General features: G+C 43.7%; 1 protein-coding gene across 1 annotated transcript in view; it reads left to right on the top strand.

Moving 5' to 3' along the window:
• The window catches only part of ATXN10 (ataxin 10), an 842223-nt gene extending 824716 nt beyond the window's left edge, over positions 1-17507 (top strand). Inside the window, exon 11 of the mRNA XM_085652421.1 lies at positions 16037-17507. Within this exon, the coding sequence (XP_085508547.1) occupies positions 16037-16218 (182 nt within the window). The 3' untranslated portion in view covers positions 16219-17507. The remainder of the gene's footprint in view (positions 1-16036) is intronic.
• Positions 17508-19646: the final 2139 nt, after the last annotated feature.

The raw sequence follows: 19646 nt of genomic DNA, 5'->3' as shown, positions 1-19646 counted from the left end.
CCTAAAATGGGTAACCCACTGTTCCGGACTAATATTAGACTGCAGTGAAGCCTTTGTTATCCTTTTCCTAGCTTAAATTGGTAGCGGTTACCCAAAAGAGCTTTGTATTTCTCCTTGGTTTGCGTGCGCTAACCAAGTTGGCCTGGGGATCCTGCTGCAATTCACATTTCCTACTCTTCAGGGCTAGAGTATACTCCTTTTTGAGCCCAGAAACCGCACCACAGTCTCCAGGTTTAGTCTGAAGAGCCCAGTGAAGTTGTTCACAAACCTTCCTACATCTAGCATCAAACCAAGAACGGTGTTGAGTCGCATTCTGCCTAGCTGGTTTCATTAAGAGATCTCTCACAACTTTTCCCAGCTCTTCGAATGCTACCTCGGAAAGTGTGGGTTTAAGGTTGGGTATTAATCAGCGGTCAGGTAATGAGAGGTGGGCTACACAGAGTTTAGACATGATCCCTTCCGTGTTAACCCCCCCTCTTTACTAGCCTTCTGCCATTATCTTTTAATCCCAAATCACCCCCACCTCCCCGAAACACAGATGGCCTCACTTCTCGTGTAGCCACTACTATACTCAGTAGATTATGATCACTAACATATTCCACTCAATTACCTCATCAAAAACCAGCGGCACTGTGGACCAGATGCATCAAGAGTTTTTTGCCTACGCAAACGGCCGATTCGCAGAAGCGACCGTTTGCAAACGCCAAAAAAATGCTCTTCTGATGCAACAAACCCTATTTTGCGATTCGGTAACCTGTTACCGAATCGCAAAATGGGTTTGCGATTCGCTATTAGAGAGGGGCTTGTTTAGGGATGCCATTCTTAATACCGAATAGCATCGGTAGGCATGAATGTTTTGCGACCGAAATGCGGTCGCAAAACATTTGCATTTTACCACCTACTTTAAGTAGGTGGTAACCAATTCGCAAATGGGAAGGGGTCCAAAAGGGACCCCTTCCCCTTTGTGAATGTCTGTAAATGCATTTTCTAAGAGCAGGCAGTGGTCCCACGGACCACTGCCTGAACTTAAAAAATGAAAAGAAAAGTTTTCATTTTCTCTTTTGTAAAGCATCCTGTTTTCCTTTAAGGAAACCGTGCTGCTTTACAAAAAAAAGATTGCTTTATTTAGAATCAATCATGGACATGGTGGTCTGCTGACCCCAGCAGGCCACCATCCCTGCGATTTTTACGATTCCTATGGGGTCGCAAATTGCCACCTAATTAATTAATATTCATGAGGTAGGTCATTTGCAATCCCCTAGGAATCGCAGAAAGTGTTAAACACACTTTCATGCATTCCATTTTGCGATTTTCTAAATGCGAATCGCAAGGATTCGCAATTAAGAAATCGCAAAATGGTTTGTTGATGCATCTGGCCCCAAGTGCCTAAAGACAAAAGTGTATTCAATCACTGACTTGCGTTCACCAGAAACATAGGTGGGGATATTATGACAGGTCACCCCAGTGATCTCTATTGCTTTACACAAATCAAACATGGAGACATTTAATAGCCTGTCTGATCTTGTCCCTGCACGGTACACCCCACACTTCCACCCTAAACTAAGGCTTCACTGCCTAGCTTGGCATTGAAATCCCTGGCAAAAATCAAGTTCAGCCCACACCTCTGTAATTGCAACTCCCCTATAGAGATAGGGTAACCAACTGTCTGTAAATTTCACGGACCGTCCGTAATTTGGATCTCACATCCGTTGTCCGTGACGATCCTTTTAACGGACGCCTTTTGTCCGTAATTTTGGGCATTGCAATGAAGCCTCACTCCTCCTCCGAGCACAAGAGCAGCCCCACCCCGCCCATTGTCATTCTGTATGCGGCTGATGATTGCCACATACAGAATGACAATGGGCCAGCCTGGTCTTAAAGGCATGTGGTGGGCCTCCCCCAGCCTCTGTCTAGGGCAGGGCATTCTGTCAGACAGAAGAAATGTGCAAAAACGCCAATGCTGCTACATGAGAATCCAGTTCAAGAAAAGAAGCTGGTGAAAGAAGTTAAAAAAGAAGGGGCTAGAGTTATTTCACAGTCTCGCCATTTTAGAACTGATGCATTTTCAATATTATATTCAGGGAAGCCATGATTGCTACTTTTTTATTTTATGCAACTAACAACCATTGACAAAACCAATAGTTCTGGCTTGTTGCAGGTGTAACGTTGCTTGTTGTTATATATCAGGATACAATGACAGAAGAGGCAAAATACCAGTCGGGTGGTACGCTATACTAAGCACAGATTTTTAGCTTAGGTGTTTTAAGCCACGCCCTTAATTACATCAAACACCCCCTTTGGAGAGACCCCCCAGTTTTTTCATCCCACTTAAAGCCCTGGAAGCAACACTGTGTCACAGTCACCTCATGGCCTGGCACTGTGCATCATGCATGACTCATGACTCAGATTGCCTATGTACAGAGGCATAGTGAACCCTCCCCTACCCCACCCTTTGCTTTAGGGACTACAGCAAGAGTCAAATTCTTGATGGGCCTCTTCTGTCTTCAACTCTGCAGACAAAGGCTCAACTCATAATTAATATGAAAAGGTGAGTGAGTGAGTAAGTGAAGGGATGGGTGGATGGCTGGATAGATTAGTGAAGGGGTGAATGGATGAATAAAAGGGTGAATGGATGGATAATGAAAGGATGGATGGATGAGTGAGTGGAAGGATGGATGGATGTGAGAAAAGGTAAAAAGATGTATGTATGGGTGGACAGGTGGATGGATGAGTGATTGGATGGATGGATGAGTGATTGGATGGATGGATGAGTGAAAGGGTGGATGATGGGCAAGTGAATGGGTGGATGGATGCGTGAAATGATGGATGGAATGATGAACTGATAAGTGAAAGGGTGAATGAATGGATGGACGGATGAGTGAAAAGGTGGGTGTAAGGATGGATGAGTGAGTGAAAGGGCGGATGTAAGGATATATGAGTGAGTGAAAGGGCGGGTAGATGGGCAAAAGGATGGATAGATGAATGAAGGAGTGAAAGGGTGGATGGATGAGTGATAGGGTCAATGGATTCATGAGTGGATGAGTAGATGGATAGGTGGAAGGAAGGAAGGATGGCTAAGTGAAAGGGTAGATGGAGAGAGAAAGGGAGGATGGATGGATGAGAGGGTGAATGGGTGAAAGGATGTGTGACTAGGTGGATGGATGAGTAAGTGAAAGGATGGCTGAAAGGCTAAAAGGCTGGATGGATGAGTGAATGGATGGATGGATGGATGGATGGATGGGTAGAAGAGTGGATGGATGAGTGTACCGATGGATAGGGTGAATGGATGGATGGATAGATAATGTTTGAAAGAGTGAAATGATGGATGGAAGGATACATGATGGATAGGTTTGCAAATGAATGAATATGTTTGGATATGGATGGGCTTAATTATATTCTATTGCGCGACCTCCTCTGAGGCGTCTGTAAAACTTACCTTTTGGGCCAAAGTTTTCTCCTGAATTTTGACCTCCTGTCCTGAATTTTTGTCCTGAATTTTGACCCTTTATACTTCATTTTCACATTCACCGTCCTGAATTTGCACCCATGCCAGTTGGTCACCCTATGTAAAGAGGTCAAAAAACTAAAAAAAAAAAAAAGCAGGGCAAATTTGGGGTTGGGTATACATGTGAAATTGTTATTATAAAAATGTATAACACACAGATTAAAACGCTATTCTATCCCAAGTGGAAAGCCAATATTAATTCTGAATCGATGGTTAGTGCAGCAGTGCTACATCTCAAAGATGTTTTGGTCCATGTAGCTAGCCCTGCCCGTGCGTAACCAACCAGCGAGAGAGTAGCACGGCTGAGTAAGACGAGTAACCTCTGCAAAAAACCTCATTTGTCAAACAGGTTTCCGGAAGCAGAACTACATCAAAAGTCATCACATACTCCCGTCAGTTATCATTCGTCAACTTAGATGGCAGACCGCGACATTGCACTAAGGATTTCCAGTGACCTTTGAATACCAACTGAGTTATCTAATCCACTCTGGTTAACTATTAGGGCACCTAGATGGCATTCAGTGCTTGGAGCAGGCGAAACCCCCTTTCTTCCACCCTAGGCAACTGCTGGTTTAAGAGCACTCACGATGGAAATGTAAGCAAGGTATGCACTTGCACGCAGTGTGTAACCAGCATAATAAGGTTTGATAGTCTTTGCGAGAACAAGGTTGGTTGGATATACACTCACTCCCATAATGCTTAGGAGTTACCAGAGCCATCTAACACTCGCATAAGTAGAAGTATGCGCAAAGGCGTGGACGTATCATTAATCTAAGGATGGCCAATAACTGCGAGCTTAAGCAGGACTAAGCGCACCTATTAAAAACTTTGCATATCCTTAATTGTTCCCTCTGATATTAAAAATCAGTCATTCAGATATTATTCCGAGGATTTAAAGAAGCCAGTGCCTTGTATTTGGTTCAGTAAACCAGCCGCATTTCAGCCAACTCTGTAAGTTAGTGAAGGCCCCTTCTCATAAGATGAACAAATGAGGTGATCATATTTTAACTTTGTTTTCATAGTGTTAATCACAGGTCTCTACGGATGGGTCTGCCTTTTCCTGGCAATTCTGAACGATGAGTGTGCATTTAACTCCCCTTGGCTCAGAGAGTCCACATGAAAACATATTGAGGGCCAGGCGATGTTTCCTGGAGCCACGGGCCCATCCTTCTAACCATAGTAAATCGTAGAAAGGGATTGAAAAGGGGTCGACCTTTAATTTTTGTCTACTTCTTGGGCTGAAATTCCTAGTATGGCACGAGACTTCCATTAATTCTGTAGTATTATCCATTTTGACGCTTTGAAAATGCAGTGTTTTAAAAGTCTAGACAACCTTATCAAATGTGATCTATCACGCTTAGAGCATTTTTCCCTTTGTCTAGTTTTTCAAGAACACGGGCTCATGTTCCTGTTTGTAGTCACCATGGAAACCCAAGAAGCTCTCTTTGTAAAGCGCAGTATACAATAAAGCGCTTAGAGTGTTGGCGGATTAGAGTCTTTAGAACACATTTCATTTTCACTCGCCCTGTCTTTGGAAAGGGAACAAGAGGGTAATGTGAATATTAGCTGGGATTTTCCTTAATCCCTTTTGACACTTAGGTCTGTCTAGGGCTACACACATCTAGCCAGAGGTCTTAGCAACACACAGTGTGCAGACAAGCAGCACTTGTGCTATTCATTAACATGAAGAGTGAATGCAAGTAGGGATGCTGTTTCTTCGAGCACTTTAGTGTCCTTAGCTACAAGCCATGGCATACTCAAAATGAATGTACAAACAAAAGCAATGTGATTTTAGGAAATTCATGAACAACAAATAATGCAACATGCATTTTTAAATAAATGGGAGCATATATCTCATTTGACGCAGCCCATTGTTTCTGAAACATTGCTGGCCCGAGTAACTGACCAGGCTGACCATATGTAAGATGCCACCTTCCTACAATCATGGTGGTCCTCTTTAATCCCATATTTACGTCTTTTGCACGTGTACGTGCAGGCTGGCAACACTCCCCACTTAAATTTGACAGTTCTGCATGTTTAAGGAGTGATCACATCCAAGAATGGTTCACTGTTTTCAAATATCTTGATAGACAGATAAGATTTTAGCGTGCGCATCCAGCATCTTGGGGCAATGAGCATTGCGCAGGCCATTTTTTTTCTTGACCAACTCCTGTGTACTCAGTTTTATTAAAGTTGGGTTTGACCATGGTTCCTCGTGGCTTGTTTCTTTGAGAATGCTCCTAGCGTGTTTCAACCAGCAAAGTATCCAGGAATGATATAACATAGATGCCATCATGGGGCTTAGTATGGAGATTAGTACAATAACCAACTGGGTGTAGAGGAATGATACCAACTTATAACCGTAGAGGTGCAAACGGAATACACAAGGTCCAGCCACAAAGGTGATCTCAAAAAAGTATTTTCTTATCTCTCTGTGTTACACTCACTGAACCACCAAAAAATAATTCTTCGCTTGCATCATCAAACAACCCTTCCAGTTTGTTTCTTGACGCTATTCTTTGGGTGGAGATGGTGTGTTTGTTTGTGTGTGTTGTATGCTTTCGCTCCAGATGACTTTAAAATAAAATCCTTGTGTGGTATCCCTTTCACCTCTGTTATCTACCTAAAGTAAAGCAAACCTGTAATATTAAATATGTACAAAGGACAATTTATTCTGAAGCGCCAAGAGACAAAGAACGTGTGACTTTCTAATCTTTTTACCATGGACTTTAAATCAGCATTTAGCTCATGTCGAAGCATTCACAATTTTACTGAATAAGGGAGTTTGAGCACAGAAAAACTCAACTGATTATCCCACGAAAATGACGTGAGTAAAGTCTGGAACGCATTCTTAGAACAACCTAACCACATCTACTCCCATTTCAGACACCTTAACCTCATTAATTCCTTCAACACTTGTTTTCTATAACAGGTTTCAGGAGAAAGACTTTTTAGTATCTGTTGTATTTCTTGTGGACTCACATGGCCCCTAGATCTACACAGCACTCATGGGTTACTTAAGGACCCTCGATAACTGAAAACCCCCTGGCTCATCTCACTTTCATCACTATTCGCTAAATATATGACTTTTTTTGCATGCGTTTACAAAGCATGCCATAACACAGTTGTTACAATGACTGCGTTGTTATTTCGCATACCGTTACAACGCAAGTCGGAACAGCAACTTACTTTTAGGGGACGCTGGATGTTCCTCGACCGCCAACTGACCATGAAATAACAAGTCAACGCAGTCGCCTCCTCTCGCTTGCACACCCTTTGCATGCACTGCAAAATCCTCGGATGGATCCCAATCAACACCAGAAAGACAGTCACCAGCCGCCTCAACTATGGCAACGTTCTCAATGCCGGAATACTACCCACCTCCTCAACAACTCCAGACCATACAGAACACCGCTGCCCGACTTATGCTGGACCTCCCCAGATGGACCTCCATCACCCCCCGCCTCAGAAACCTCCACTGGCTACCCATCCAGAAGAGATGCTAATTCAAGATCCTCATGCACGCACACAAGGCTCTACACAACCAAGGACCATCCTACATTAACCATCCACTAAACATCCACCTACCCACAAGACACCTGTGCTCCGCCTCCATGCAGCATCCTCCTTGGCGGACTTCAGAAAGAACCTAAAGACCTGGCTTTTTGATGAAGACACAGCACCCTCAGCGTCAAGATACCCCTAAGGCTGGCAGTGCTGCGCTATACAAATGCTGATTGATTCATGAGTATGTCCAGCAGAGAACTTCGAAGCTAACATTTATTCGTCAAGGGCTCAATATTCTTTGAGTAAAATACATTGCCATGCTCAAATAGATGAGGCCAGCACATTCGTATCCTGACCGTTTTCTAATCTGCTCTGCCTGGTCCTTTATGATAATTATTCCACCATCGGTCATATGAAGTTATGGAAAGTGGAAAAAACCCATTAAACACTGAATAAAATGTGTATGGAAATGTGTTGCAGGTCAGACACCCTATGACAGAGGCACAGAAGATTCTGTATGTAATGATAGGTAGAGGAGTGTAATAAGCAGCTGAAAATGGTGAAAGCGGGAATCCGTGAGCGGCGTGACGGTGCTGTGCCTCATATATTCTGAACAGTAAGGTAAGGCATTTGCACTTGTTCTGGGTTTTGTGAAGAGGCAGTCAGCTTGGGTCTGTGGAGTTAGGTGTTTTTTTTGTAGTTTAAACTTATGACAAAGTTAATAATCGTGTAAGGTGATAGGAGTTCTGCCTGAGTCTCGCCAGTATGCTGTTGTAGCAGCTCACTTTGTTCAACACAAAAGTATTGGGCACTGACTGGTTTGCTGAGAGAGAAGATCAGAAAATATAATTCTGATATTTCATAGTTGGGTCATGGCAGATTTAGCAACAAAAGGGATACATTACTCAAGGCACATGAAGAGGTTAAATTGTATGCCAAGGTTCTTGGTTAAGGAGAAATTAGTTTATTTTAATGTTTTTTTTAAACAATTGGTGTCAGGTCATGGTTGTCAAAGCTGAAAATTCAAAGATATGATCTCTATTACGTATGACCTCAGCATAAGGAGCAGAGGACCTTGCTGATTTGAAGCTCAGTTCCATGAAGCTACCACAGTGACAAGGAAGAGACAGGAGCTGTTACTGCTGGCTCTGGTTAAGAGTAAGCCACCTATACTAATTGTATGTTTCCAGTTTGGGGAGAAGCCATTACTGGAGTAATATTTAATACTTTACGTTTCAGAAAGCCATCTTAATTTAATAAATAATCCAACCCCAGCACTACTTAAGTTTGTTGAGTGGACCATATATACCAATCTCCAAATATGGTTATTGCTTTATCATTCAAACCCTTTATGCACAGAAACGGTATACTGTTTTGAGTATAACCATATGCAGGATGTTTTACTAGCTAAAAACTGTCAAGCTAAAAACGATGTCAAGTTTAAAAAAAACTCAGGAACTAACTATTTTGTTTGGGTGGGACTATGTTTCTTGCAGTGTAATATGTATTGAACGTGACTCAGAACATGTATTTGTTTTTGGAGAGGAGTTATTTGGTGGGATTTCCGAATTCTTAGTGGACAAAAATATACTTAGCAGCATTTGGGCACTCAGTTTAGGAATTCTGGAGAAAGTGGTAAATCACCTGTTGAAGTATTATCTGGAGACTCTGTAAGCAGAATTACCCCAGCAATAGGGTTAATTTGGCAGAGCAGATTTCACTAGCGTATTTTCCATCTGGAACGAAATCTCAAGGTTAGAAATTGCCACTTCCTCCAGAAATTAGGGAATTCCTCCTACCATCAAACTCCAACAGTTTCCCCATAATGGATGCCTCTCCACTCAGTAATAGGTAGCTCAGTGTTCCCATATGCAATGTTTGGTATTCTTACACCAGGATGTTCCTGGTACTTGAGCACTAGACTTTTTTTACCGCACAGAATCTGTCTGGTAAAATTGAATTGCAATCGTGCTGCAAATGGAGCCCGACGCCTGGGTATAGCCCCCTTCTAGAGCAAAAAAGAGGACATTTAATGCTCCGTTCTGCCTGGCAACACACTCCTCTGAAACCCATTCAACCTCCCCCACCTCTAAAATGTACCACCTGATTGCAGCAGATGGTAAATGTGAGTGTTAATCCCCCCTAGAATTTGGAATTATGTGCAGAATTCCATCTGGAAAATCCACTCTGTTATTCCCCATTGCATGGGGATTAACTCATAATATGGATATTTAGGTGTGAGATAATCTCTGTAATCATCATTTCTGGCTACCCAGTACCTCCACATCTACATGCGTCTAAATCATGATCAGGGCCTTCATCAACTCCTTAGTCAATCTCCTAGACTTGCAGATGTGACGGTCTGATTTTTTTCTGCAGGAAATTGTAGTGGTAGCTGAAAGCAGTAAGAACTCACCTCAGATCATAATACTTGTCAGGGTGAAGCACAAAAGTCTCTAACTACACCTGTGCTTAACCCTTTCGCAGCATGGCACAAAAACAGACACGCTGAACTTAGAAACAATGTGCAAGTATTTATGCAGCACTCAGTCAGTAATAAAGTGTAAACACAACAATTGAAGCATCTTCAACCAATTAAGAAAAATAGAGGAGTACATTTTAATAATAAAATGACAAAAATTCTGTTAGTAGAACCGAAGATGCAAATGTTTAAAGTTTGAATAAACAGTACTGCTCAAAAGCACAAAACTCCAATCACAGTTGTCTGGTCGCACTAGAATGGATCACAGTGAAAAGGTAAGTCCAACTGCGTTGGAGTGCAGGTCACATACAGGGACCAGGTTTGTCCCGATGGAAAGTATACCTTCTGTCTTAAAAACGTTTATGGAGAAAATGGGGTTATCGATGAGTGATCGGCGGGGCAATCTGCAAGCTGGATCTGAAACGTGGCTCAACAACTTGCTAAAGCATGGGATCCTGGCAATGCCTAAAGTCTCTGTCACTGACTTGTCACCATAACCAAATCAAAGCCACTGTATTCCACATTGGCTATCTGACAAGACAATTACTGATATAGAGTCAAATCAAGTCATTAGATTGCAAATGCGCACAAATTACAATTGGCAAAATAATATACAGCCTTCCTAAAATGTCATTACATAGATTCTCAAAGTGCAAATCTTCGACCTGATGGTCTTTCACAGTTGGTAACCATTTCCAAAACCCTTGCCAAAAATGGTAATGTGTGAGATTTCCTGTAACCTGTCTGCAAGCTTTAAGCAAAACCCTTACCTAAAACGGCAATCTTTGAGATTCCCTGAAACACATTACCTGCTTACAAGCTTTAACACAGCGTAATGATCATCCACGCGTAAGGGCCTATTGGCTTTAACATATTGTTTTGAAAAAAATACGTCCGGCGCCTTTGTATTAGTTTTTCAGTATAATTATATTAGGCCTACAACCTTAAACAATGGCATGTCATAACCATCTCAGCTCTGCTGTGTGGTGTAAATGCTCTCTGACTAAATTGTATTGGTTTATCCATGATTGGCATATTTGATATACTAGTAAGTCCCTAGTAAAGTGCACTAGGTGTGCCCTGGACTGGTAAATCAAATGCTACTAGTGGGCCTGCAGCACTGATTGTACAACCCAGGAGTAGCCCTGCAACTATGTCTCAGACCTGCCACTGCAGTGTCTGTGTGTGCAGTTTGAAATTGTCCTTTTGACCTGGAAAATGCACCCACTTGCCAGGCCCAAACCATCCCTTTTATAAAATGTAAGGCACCCCTAAGGTAAGCCCAAGGTTGCCGCATGGGTAGGGTGCAGTGTATTTAAAAGGTAGGACATGTATTGTTGGGTTTTACATGTTGTAATAGTGAAATACTGCTAATTTAATGTTTTCACTATTGCAAGGCCTATCTCTCCCCGAGGATAACATGGGGATTGCCTTGAAATATCTTATAAGTGTAATTTCCCATTGGGAGCGGATAGAGATTTGGAGTTTGGGTTCTCTGAACTCACAATTTAAAAATACCTCTTTTGGTGGAGTTTGTGTTTGAAAATGCTACTTTTAGAAAGTAGTGGGCATTTTCATGCTTAACCATTGTGTACCTCTGCCTGTATGTAGAATCCATGTCGGAATTGGCTGACAGTTGAGCTGTTGTTCATTCACTCTAGACAGTCACACAAAAGGAGCTGAGGTGTGCTTTTCTAGTCCAAATAGTTTTTCCTAAGTGTCCTAATCACACCCTGTATCACACCCAGAGGCAAAACATACCATTTGTGTCATGCCCTTTGGTCCAAGCGACCAACACCTCTCACTACTTTCCAGTACCACTGGTGTTAAGAGACCAGTGGCACTGAGAAACCCTGTTAGACTAAAAAATAAGATTGGGGTGCCAATTCCACCCAATCAGGATAGCTTTGTCACAAAAATAGCGTCTTGTGATCCATAAAGGGCCACACAATAAATATTCACCTTTCCGAGCATGATAATTATCGAAGAAAGGTGACCTCTGCAGGGTCACCTCTGATGCCGCAGACGACTATTCAGCCAGGACATATAAAATAGGTAATATGCCAGATTCTGTCAGTGGCAGGGCGCTCAGGTTATCTTTTTATGCTTCTCCCTAGTTTGCCATATGCCAAATACTTTACTAAGGTTCTGATCTAGTTTCTTACCCTCTGTGATGGCTGCTTCAGGACAGACCTCTGTCCCAGCAGAATCTTCCAATCAATTGCGGTGTCTGTTCATTTTCCTTGATGCGTAAATGTGAATCTGTCTGAGTGGGGTCTCCTTCCTTTGAGTGCACTCAGGCTCGAGGTACCAATTAGCTCTTGGCTGGCTCGCGAAAATGTTGCTTGAACATGAAATACCTTAAAAAAACAAGAGACAAGAGACATTTGGCAAAACAGGAACAGTTTTTCGTTTAATTAAAGAATGCTGCCAGTAAAACAGTTACAGGCATAGGGTCTCAGGACTGTTTCAACTGGCAATTGATCTGAGATGTGTCTATATACAATTCATTGAATGCCATAAACTGTTCGTGTGTTCCTTGTATGGAAAGGAATGCGGGTTGCTGCCTTTGGAGTCCTAAATTAATTTATGCAATGGAGATGCCAGGTGGGCTTTGACCTTGCGTGAACGCAATGCGGCCAGTGGGTAACACATCTAGATGTCCGGCATGGAGAGTGTATTATCACTGTGTGCACTGTGTATGCTGGGTCCTGATTAGCTATTTGTTCCTAACTTATGTGGCGTCTGACTTTATGGTATTTTAATTCACGCGTACCCCTCTGGCCATGTATGCTTTATTGGGGCCAATCTTCCCGGACCATTGTGGTGTCTCTGCGCCTATCTGTGGGATTGATCTGGGATTTCCTGTTCATGCGTTTGACTTCCGACTACGTGCCGCCCCACCTGTGCCTTTCTATCAGTGACCTCAGGCCTAGGTCTCAGATCCTGCCTAACTATGTATTTCGGAGTCGGGGTTGATGTGGATTTCTCAACTGGCGAATTTGTTAATAAAGATGCAATTTTGTTTTAATACATAAATATATCATTCTTCATATTGACATCGACTTTCTCAATATTAGCAACGGCAACTCTCTCTATACTGGCATCTCCTCCCAACTCCTCAGAGGACTCCAGACCACACAGAACGCTGCAACTAGACTCATCCTTCCCAAACGGACCCACATCGCCCCCAACTCAGAAACCTCCAATGGCTCCCCATCCAGAACAGATGCTGGTTCAGGATCCTCACACATCTGCTAAGCTCTACATGACCAAGGACCGGCCCACATCAACCACCGATTGAACTTCCATCTACCAGCAACACATCTGTGCTCCACCTCACTAGCCCTTGCGTACACCCCCACATCATTCGCAGCCGCAATGGAGACTGCTCATTCTCATTACCACCAAAACCTGGAACGACCAGCTCCTCCATCTTCGAACAGCACCCTACTTGGCGGACTTCAGGAAGAAACTCAAGACCTGGCTTTTCGATGGAGGTGTCACTCCCACAGCACCCAGATACCCCTATGGGTGACAGTGCTGTCCTATACAAATACTGATTTTCATCGTCGGTGGCCTTGCAGCAACATGTCTGGCTGGGAACATATGTCTTTACAGGGATGTCCAGGCTTCCCTAATGGACATGCCCTCTGATGGCTATCGCCTTTTTGGGAGCAAGGCAGATTCATCCCTGGAGCGTTTTAAATACAGCAGGGCAACAGCCAGGTCCTTAGGCTTGTGTATGTCCCCTTGTCAGCCCCAATCCGCCTTCTGCCTCTTTCGTGGATATGGAAAGAGTCTCCCACCTTGCCCATGTCCTCCCATCCACCACGGCCAACAGGCTTCCTAGCCTTTTTATGGCTGAGGGTGCAGGTCCCATCGACCACGTGGGACCGGCAGCCAGCTGTCGGGTCAATCCACTACTCCCACTCTCACCTTACACCCCCTCCTGACCCCCCCGAACCCTACTCCAAACAGTCACTGCCTCAAAGCCTCTTTCTTAATTCCGCCATCATGGTCATTCATTGGGAGGCAGGATATGCCTTCACCGACCCCACTTGCGGTCAGTAACATCAGATCTTTGGGTACTCCAAATAGTCCAAAGGAGCTACTCTATCCCCTTTGTTACAACCCCACCACCCACGCCAACTACGTAAGATCGGCTGATGGAAACTATCACTCCTTGCTCCATTAGGAAGTGGAGGTTCTCTTGGCCAAGCGAACCATAGAGAGGATGCCTGCATTAGAAGTGGGTCATTGTTGTTATTCCTGCTACTTTCTGGTGAGGAAGAAGGACGAAGTTCATCCTATCCTGGATCTGCATCTTCTCAAGTTCAAAATGCTCTTGCTCGCCCAAGTTTTGTCTGCTATAGACTAGAGGAATCTTCAGCTAGATAGAATCTTTACCACATAAGGCGTTACTGAAGGTAAATAAACTTGTTCTAATTGCTGTTTACAGTGTAGTTTGGTGTGTCAGAGGTCTTCTCTGTACCAGCTGACCTGCTTCTTTGACCTACTATGCTTGCTGGGTTTGATGGGTGCGAGTGAGTCGGCACATTTCTTTATCCAGTTGTTGATGTCCTTGTCGAGGTTGCCTGTAGGGCTAGGTGATTCCATGCTGAGGAGACTGAGCCAGTCTGCTTCTGTGATGTTGCCCCAACTGTGTCTTGAAATGCTGAACCTGGTATGGTTGCCAACTTTGTGTGTTTATTTGGAAGCGAATGATGGAGTGTGAGCTGTGTGGTGAAGTTGTATTTGATGCTGTTGCTTGTGGTGACGATGGGGTCCAGTGTGTTTCCAGCAGTGTGTATTGATTCTGAGACGAGTTGGGTGAGTCTGATGTTGCTTAAGCTTTCAAGGAGTGCAGTGAACCTGGGATCGTTTTGGTTTTCTGGGCGCAAGTTCAGATCTCCAAGGACAGCGTAGGCTCTGGAGTCGATGGTGAGTGGATTAATGACTTCGGTGATGTGGTTGGTCCTCCTCAGTTCTTTCTAGTGATCTTGGAGCACGCTGGCATTGCCGTGGCGATATCGGTAGCCAATAAGGGGTTGATCTAGGTCTCTGTGATGAAGAGAATGTCTGTGGTGTGTTGCTGTGGCCTGTATTGTAGAGTGGGGGTATAGGCGTTGGTGCTTGTGTGGGGGTGAGAGTTGGTGGCTGTTGAAAAACTGGCAGTGAGCGTGAGTAAAAGCTCCTATCGTAGTGTATACCAATGAATGAAGGCAGCAGTCCCAACCCTCCTGAAACCAGCGAGATGTTCCTCCCTGAGACGTTATAGCAGGTAAGTGTTATGTTTTTTAATATTGTGCATCTGTGTATGTATATATGAATGTATGTGTATTTCTTAGTGCATGCTGTGAATGGGTGTGTGTGAATGCATGAGTATTAGTGAGTGTGCGTGTGTAGCCTTCCGTCCGCCATTGGTGTTCAGACTGGAAAACCTGGGATTGCTGATTAGGTTCAGGGCTTTGTTATTTACTGTCCTTTATATTCGAGTGGGCGAGTAATACCAATATTAGTCTGCCAGCCTCTGCTTCAAAGGTCTGCTTGAGATTCCGGAAACAAAGATTGTAGCTCAGGAGTGCCCAATGTGAACGTGGAGTTCTGTTCGACCTCAACCAGTGTTTGGCTCCAGTGTGGTCTGTCCTTCCAACTTAGTAGTTGTTCACTGCACGATTTCTAGAGGTATAATCACTATATGATTAATATTGTTATCTTTGTTAAACCGGATTCTCAAAAAATATGTATGTTTCTCTAAATACTTTTTCATCTGATAAACACTGTACTCCACCCTCCAGCTCCCCAATCCACTCGCAGATTGCCCTGGGTCCAAAACTATTAAAACTGATGGGTTCGCTACACTCACGGTGACCTCGACATTCTCTGTTCCCACTTGCTGTGTTTGTTTTCTTCATATTATTAATTATAATTTGTCCTAAAATAATAATCGCTTTTGGAATAGACCTGGCACAATCTCTGCAGGTTTATATTAGTGTGCGATGTAGCCAGCTAGGAACCTTAATTCAGACTGAAGCTCATTCTGCGGCACTCAAGCTTATGCCCCAGTGTCCTGAAAATGACTTTTTTCGTGAGATATAAGCCACTTCCAAAATGATCATAACCTTTGGATGTTATCCAGTTTGCAGTGTGTGTCCTATACGAATGTTTTCGTTTTCTCTCTCCAGCAGTTCAGACTTCAGGTTGCTAAGATGCAATCTATTCTGTATTAGCCAGTCAGTTATTTGCTGGCTTCCCTGTCAGAGTGGACACCGGGGCCTCTGTTACCTCCTTGGCACGTCATTAAGGTTTTCCCAGTTGCTACCAGAAGGAAGAAGAAAACGTTGAATATCGGATTTGTAACATAAACCGTACGCCCAGAAAAGTGATTTCATCTGTCTGGCTTTGAAGGCTACCATCACCTGGTACCGTGGCTTTATGTAGCATGCTAATACTGTATTTCCATTACTCCTGCTGTACCTTGTTTCAGATCACAGCAGTCTACGCCACAAGATGGTCATTTCCTTGACTTTCCTCTCCAGTTCTGAACCAGTGGGCAGTGTATGCCATCCGAAATCTCACAGAGCAGAACGAGGAGAACCAGACCATCATTGCACAGATGGAGCGGCAAGGCCTGGCGGACGGGTCGCTGCTGAGGAGCATGGGCATGGAAGTGCAGGAGCAGGATGGGAAACTGATCCTGAAATCTTTGAAGAAACAATAATAACAATGCGAACAAAAGGCCTGATTATGATGGCGATCTGAGGTGTCCGTCCCACAATGTTGTGGCCGTTCCAACTGCCAGATTTCGATAGGACCGCCCTGCAGGCCGTCCTAAAATGACTTTTTCACCAGCGGCCTGTCCTGCAGCCCAGAAAAGGGGCAGCAGCACAAGCTGCTGTTGAAAAAGGCACTTTGTGCAGTTCCATGCACCGTTTGCCAGGCACCAGGCGGGGCCTGGCAAATGGTGATGTGCGTGGGGGTACACCCTGGGCCACTGTACAGTGGCCCACAGGGGACGCAAGCCCTCCTTGGGGCCCCCAAAGTTCTTTTCCAACAGCTTGTACATGCTGGTCAGATCGCCATGAATAGGTTCTTGTAAACGGACATCCTAGTCCCTATGGTGGTGCCTCTTTGTAGGGATAGGAGTACGACAGCCACCCCGACGGGATCCTTTGATCGTGTCAGACGGGGCGTCTTCCCTCCCCTCCCGATAGCCAAGCTCCAACTGCCTGCATCCTAATGCGGCAGTCGGATCGATGGGCTGGATGACGGTCCGGCTGCAACCCAGGGCCTATCAGTGGCCGTCCCACCGCCATCATAATCAGGTCCATTGTGTTCAAATTCCCTTCGATTGTAGCATCATGATTGCTCGAGCAAACACCATTCTGTGTACAATGCCATATTGAGGGGTCATTTACAAGGCTGAAACTTTTATAGCGTGTGCCCACGGAGAATCGAGATGGCAAACGCTCCACATATATGTACCTTCACAATATATATGTATTTTCAAGGTGCATCAATGTGGAGTATAGAATAGTCAATCTATACTGACTCTATACGCACTTACCGGTCGACACCTTGCCCCTCAATATTCTGTTCACAATATTCTCATAACGCGATAATTCCTGTGCTTGATATTCCTTGGTACAGTCCTTTTACAAGATTGTTTATTTTGTGCTTCAACTCATTTGAAAGTCTATATTTAAATGATATTCTTTGGTTAACATGACTTCTTCAGTGACAAATGAGACGGAATCCTGGTATTAAATAATAGCAACTTCTCGCTAAAAGGGAAGGAGTGAGAGTTAGAGGTCCTCACTGTAGTCACAAGATCACACATTGAGGCAGGCCTTGGGAATTTCTGTAAATATGTCTTGAGTGATAAGTTTTGTACATGGTTTGTAGTGACGTTCGCCACTTCAGTAGAAATCGATGCCATTAAAAGACGCATGTACATTTTAGGAGGCAGGGACTTGACTTTAAATAAAGCATACACTTTGAAACAAAAAAGTGCAATTACTTGAAATCTTTCAACTTGGTATTTTAAATTCTTTACCACTTTATAAAAGCATATAGTCTAGTGTCAGGTTATTTAGAATCCAGGTGAGTATTGATGGTGGGGAATAATCATGTACAACGCAGCCGTTTGTTGATTTATTTTTTCTAAAGAAATAAAACAAGCACAGAAAAACTATTTATTGAAATGTTAATAAAAAGTGGCGGCAAGGCTGATGGTCCTTCTTGGGTCTGGCGTTAGCAAAGACCTTTGGATTGTACGACAAATATATAACCACTATATATTTACATATAAGGGTTTCAGTTAGCCTTCTTCATCCACTGGTCTGCTTTAGAGTTATTAACATTTTGCTTCCACCCACAGCAGCATAGAGGAACCCTCTTCAGCCATTGTTTTTTTTTCTCTGAGCGACAGCCTCTGCTGAAACACTAGGTTGCCACCTACAAGGAAATCTTTCCTCTTCATTGCCAGGGACTTCTGGGCCATTGTCATTCTGAAAAACATTTTGTAATTTTATATATTTATTTCTTTAACTTTGATAGGGCCCAGTGGCTCTCCTCAGACTCTGCTCCCAGGCCATCACCACTGCTTTCAGTGTGCCATATCTCATGCAAGCACTTCTCACAGCCACCCTTTTAGTGAGTGGGCTATCTACTCATTCAAAGATGGCTTCCTTATTGACACCTAACTCAGAGAATGGGTCTCCAGCTCATTTAAAGATGGCCACATGTCTGTGTTCAAATGTGGCAAAAACCAAAGGAAATGATGGACGGAGTGTTGAACATTGCAAGCACTCACCCCCAGTCAACTGATCTGGGTTTAATCCATCACCGTTCTTTAGCCCACCATGCCACCCCAGTTCAGACTTGGCCATATGCAAATCAGTCTGACCCTGTGCCTCATGGGAACAGTCCAGCCCGAACTGCCAAGCCATGTCTTCCCTGGACCGGAAACAAGCTTCCTAGGACCGGTTTCTGGCATTTCAGCCGTCTTCAGCCAGGCTTGCTTGAATCCAGTGGCAAAGTGAGCAATGACTCACGTCTGAGCATACCCTGCCAACTTATGGCGAACAAAGCAAAAACCAAAGGAAATGATGGACGGAGTGTTGAACATTGCAAGCACTCACCCCCAGTCAACTGATCTGCGTTTAATCCATCACCGTTCTTTTCAATTATTCATAATCCTCCTCAGCCATTAACACCAGAAATCAGCTTAATAACCATTCTGTGACAAAGCCCTTAGTGTAGGAAAGAACATTTAAACCATTAGTTTTTATTATGAAATGTCATACTTCCAAGCTCTCCTTATTATTTGTAATTAATTGTATCTGCTTTCGTGGAATAATCCTTGGAATTTAAAGCAATCTTGGGCATGCCTGTCCTCTGAATTCGGTAGATAAGTGGGCCAAGATGTAATAGATAATAAAAATGTACATCAACATCCAAGGGTTTTCAGTTCATACGAGGTTAGAGGCTTACAAAACAGGAGGACCTTTCCAACATACTCGCTAAGCTATGCACTGCTAAACAGGAAGTAACCGCATTGTGGACGAAAGCTGCAGTTATGCATCAACATCCCATCTCTGAGAAATTCACTTTTGATTATTTAAATTGATTTTGAGAATTTGTGTTTGAGGCCACTATCTGGGCACTCATAAGTGATATTTTGATACAACGATTTTAAATGTTAAACCAAAACCCCCTGTAGGTACCTTTAACTTAAAAGAATGTTACCCAAGCCTACATGGGTATAGTGGCTAGCCCAATAAATATAAACACTTTTAGAAAGTTGTAATTCCTTTGCCTAAGCCAGATGGGCCTTTCTGCCACATAACTGGTAATGACTCTCCTGTGGTGTTGTGCATTGCTCCCAGACATTGGACAAAAGGCTTGGGTTTTGTGAGGTGTTTTTCTTCCTTGAGCAAGATGTCCTGGAAGGTTGTGACCACCCCCTTTTTTAACTTCCAGGGGTGCATACCCTGTCACTGGCCTGCCTCCCTTTGTCTTGTGACTATTATCATAGCTACATCTCTGGGTAGGCACAGGGACCTCTGACCAGGTTGACCCATGGTCTGCCATGTTGGATTTAGTTAGAGAATGGCACTGTAGGATAGTTTATGGTAAAACACACAG

This window comes from Triturus cristatus, chromosome 4_1, assembly GCF_964204655.1.
Source record: "Triturus cristatus chromosome 4_1, aTriCri1.1, whole genome shotgun sequence".
NCBI classification, from domain to species: domain Eukaryota; kingdom Metazoa; phylum Chordata; class Amphibia; order Caudata; family Salamandridae; genus Triturus; species Triturus cristatus.
The sequence above is the reverse complement of the archived record's forward strand: the minus strand, read 5'-3'. Positions and strand labels throughout refer to the sequence as shown.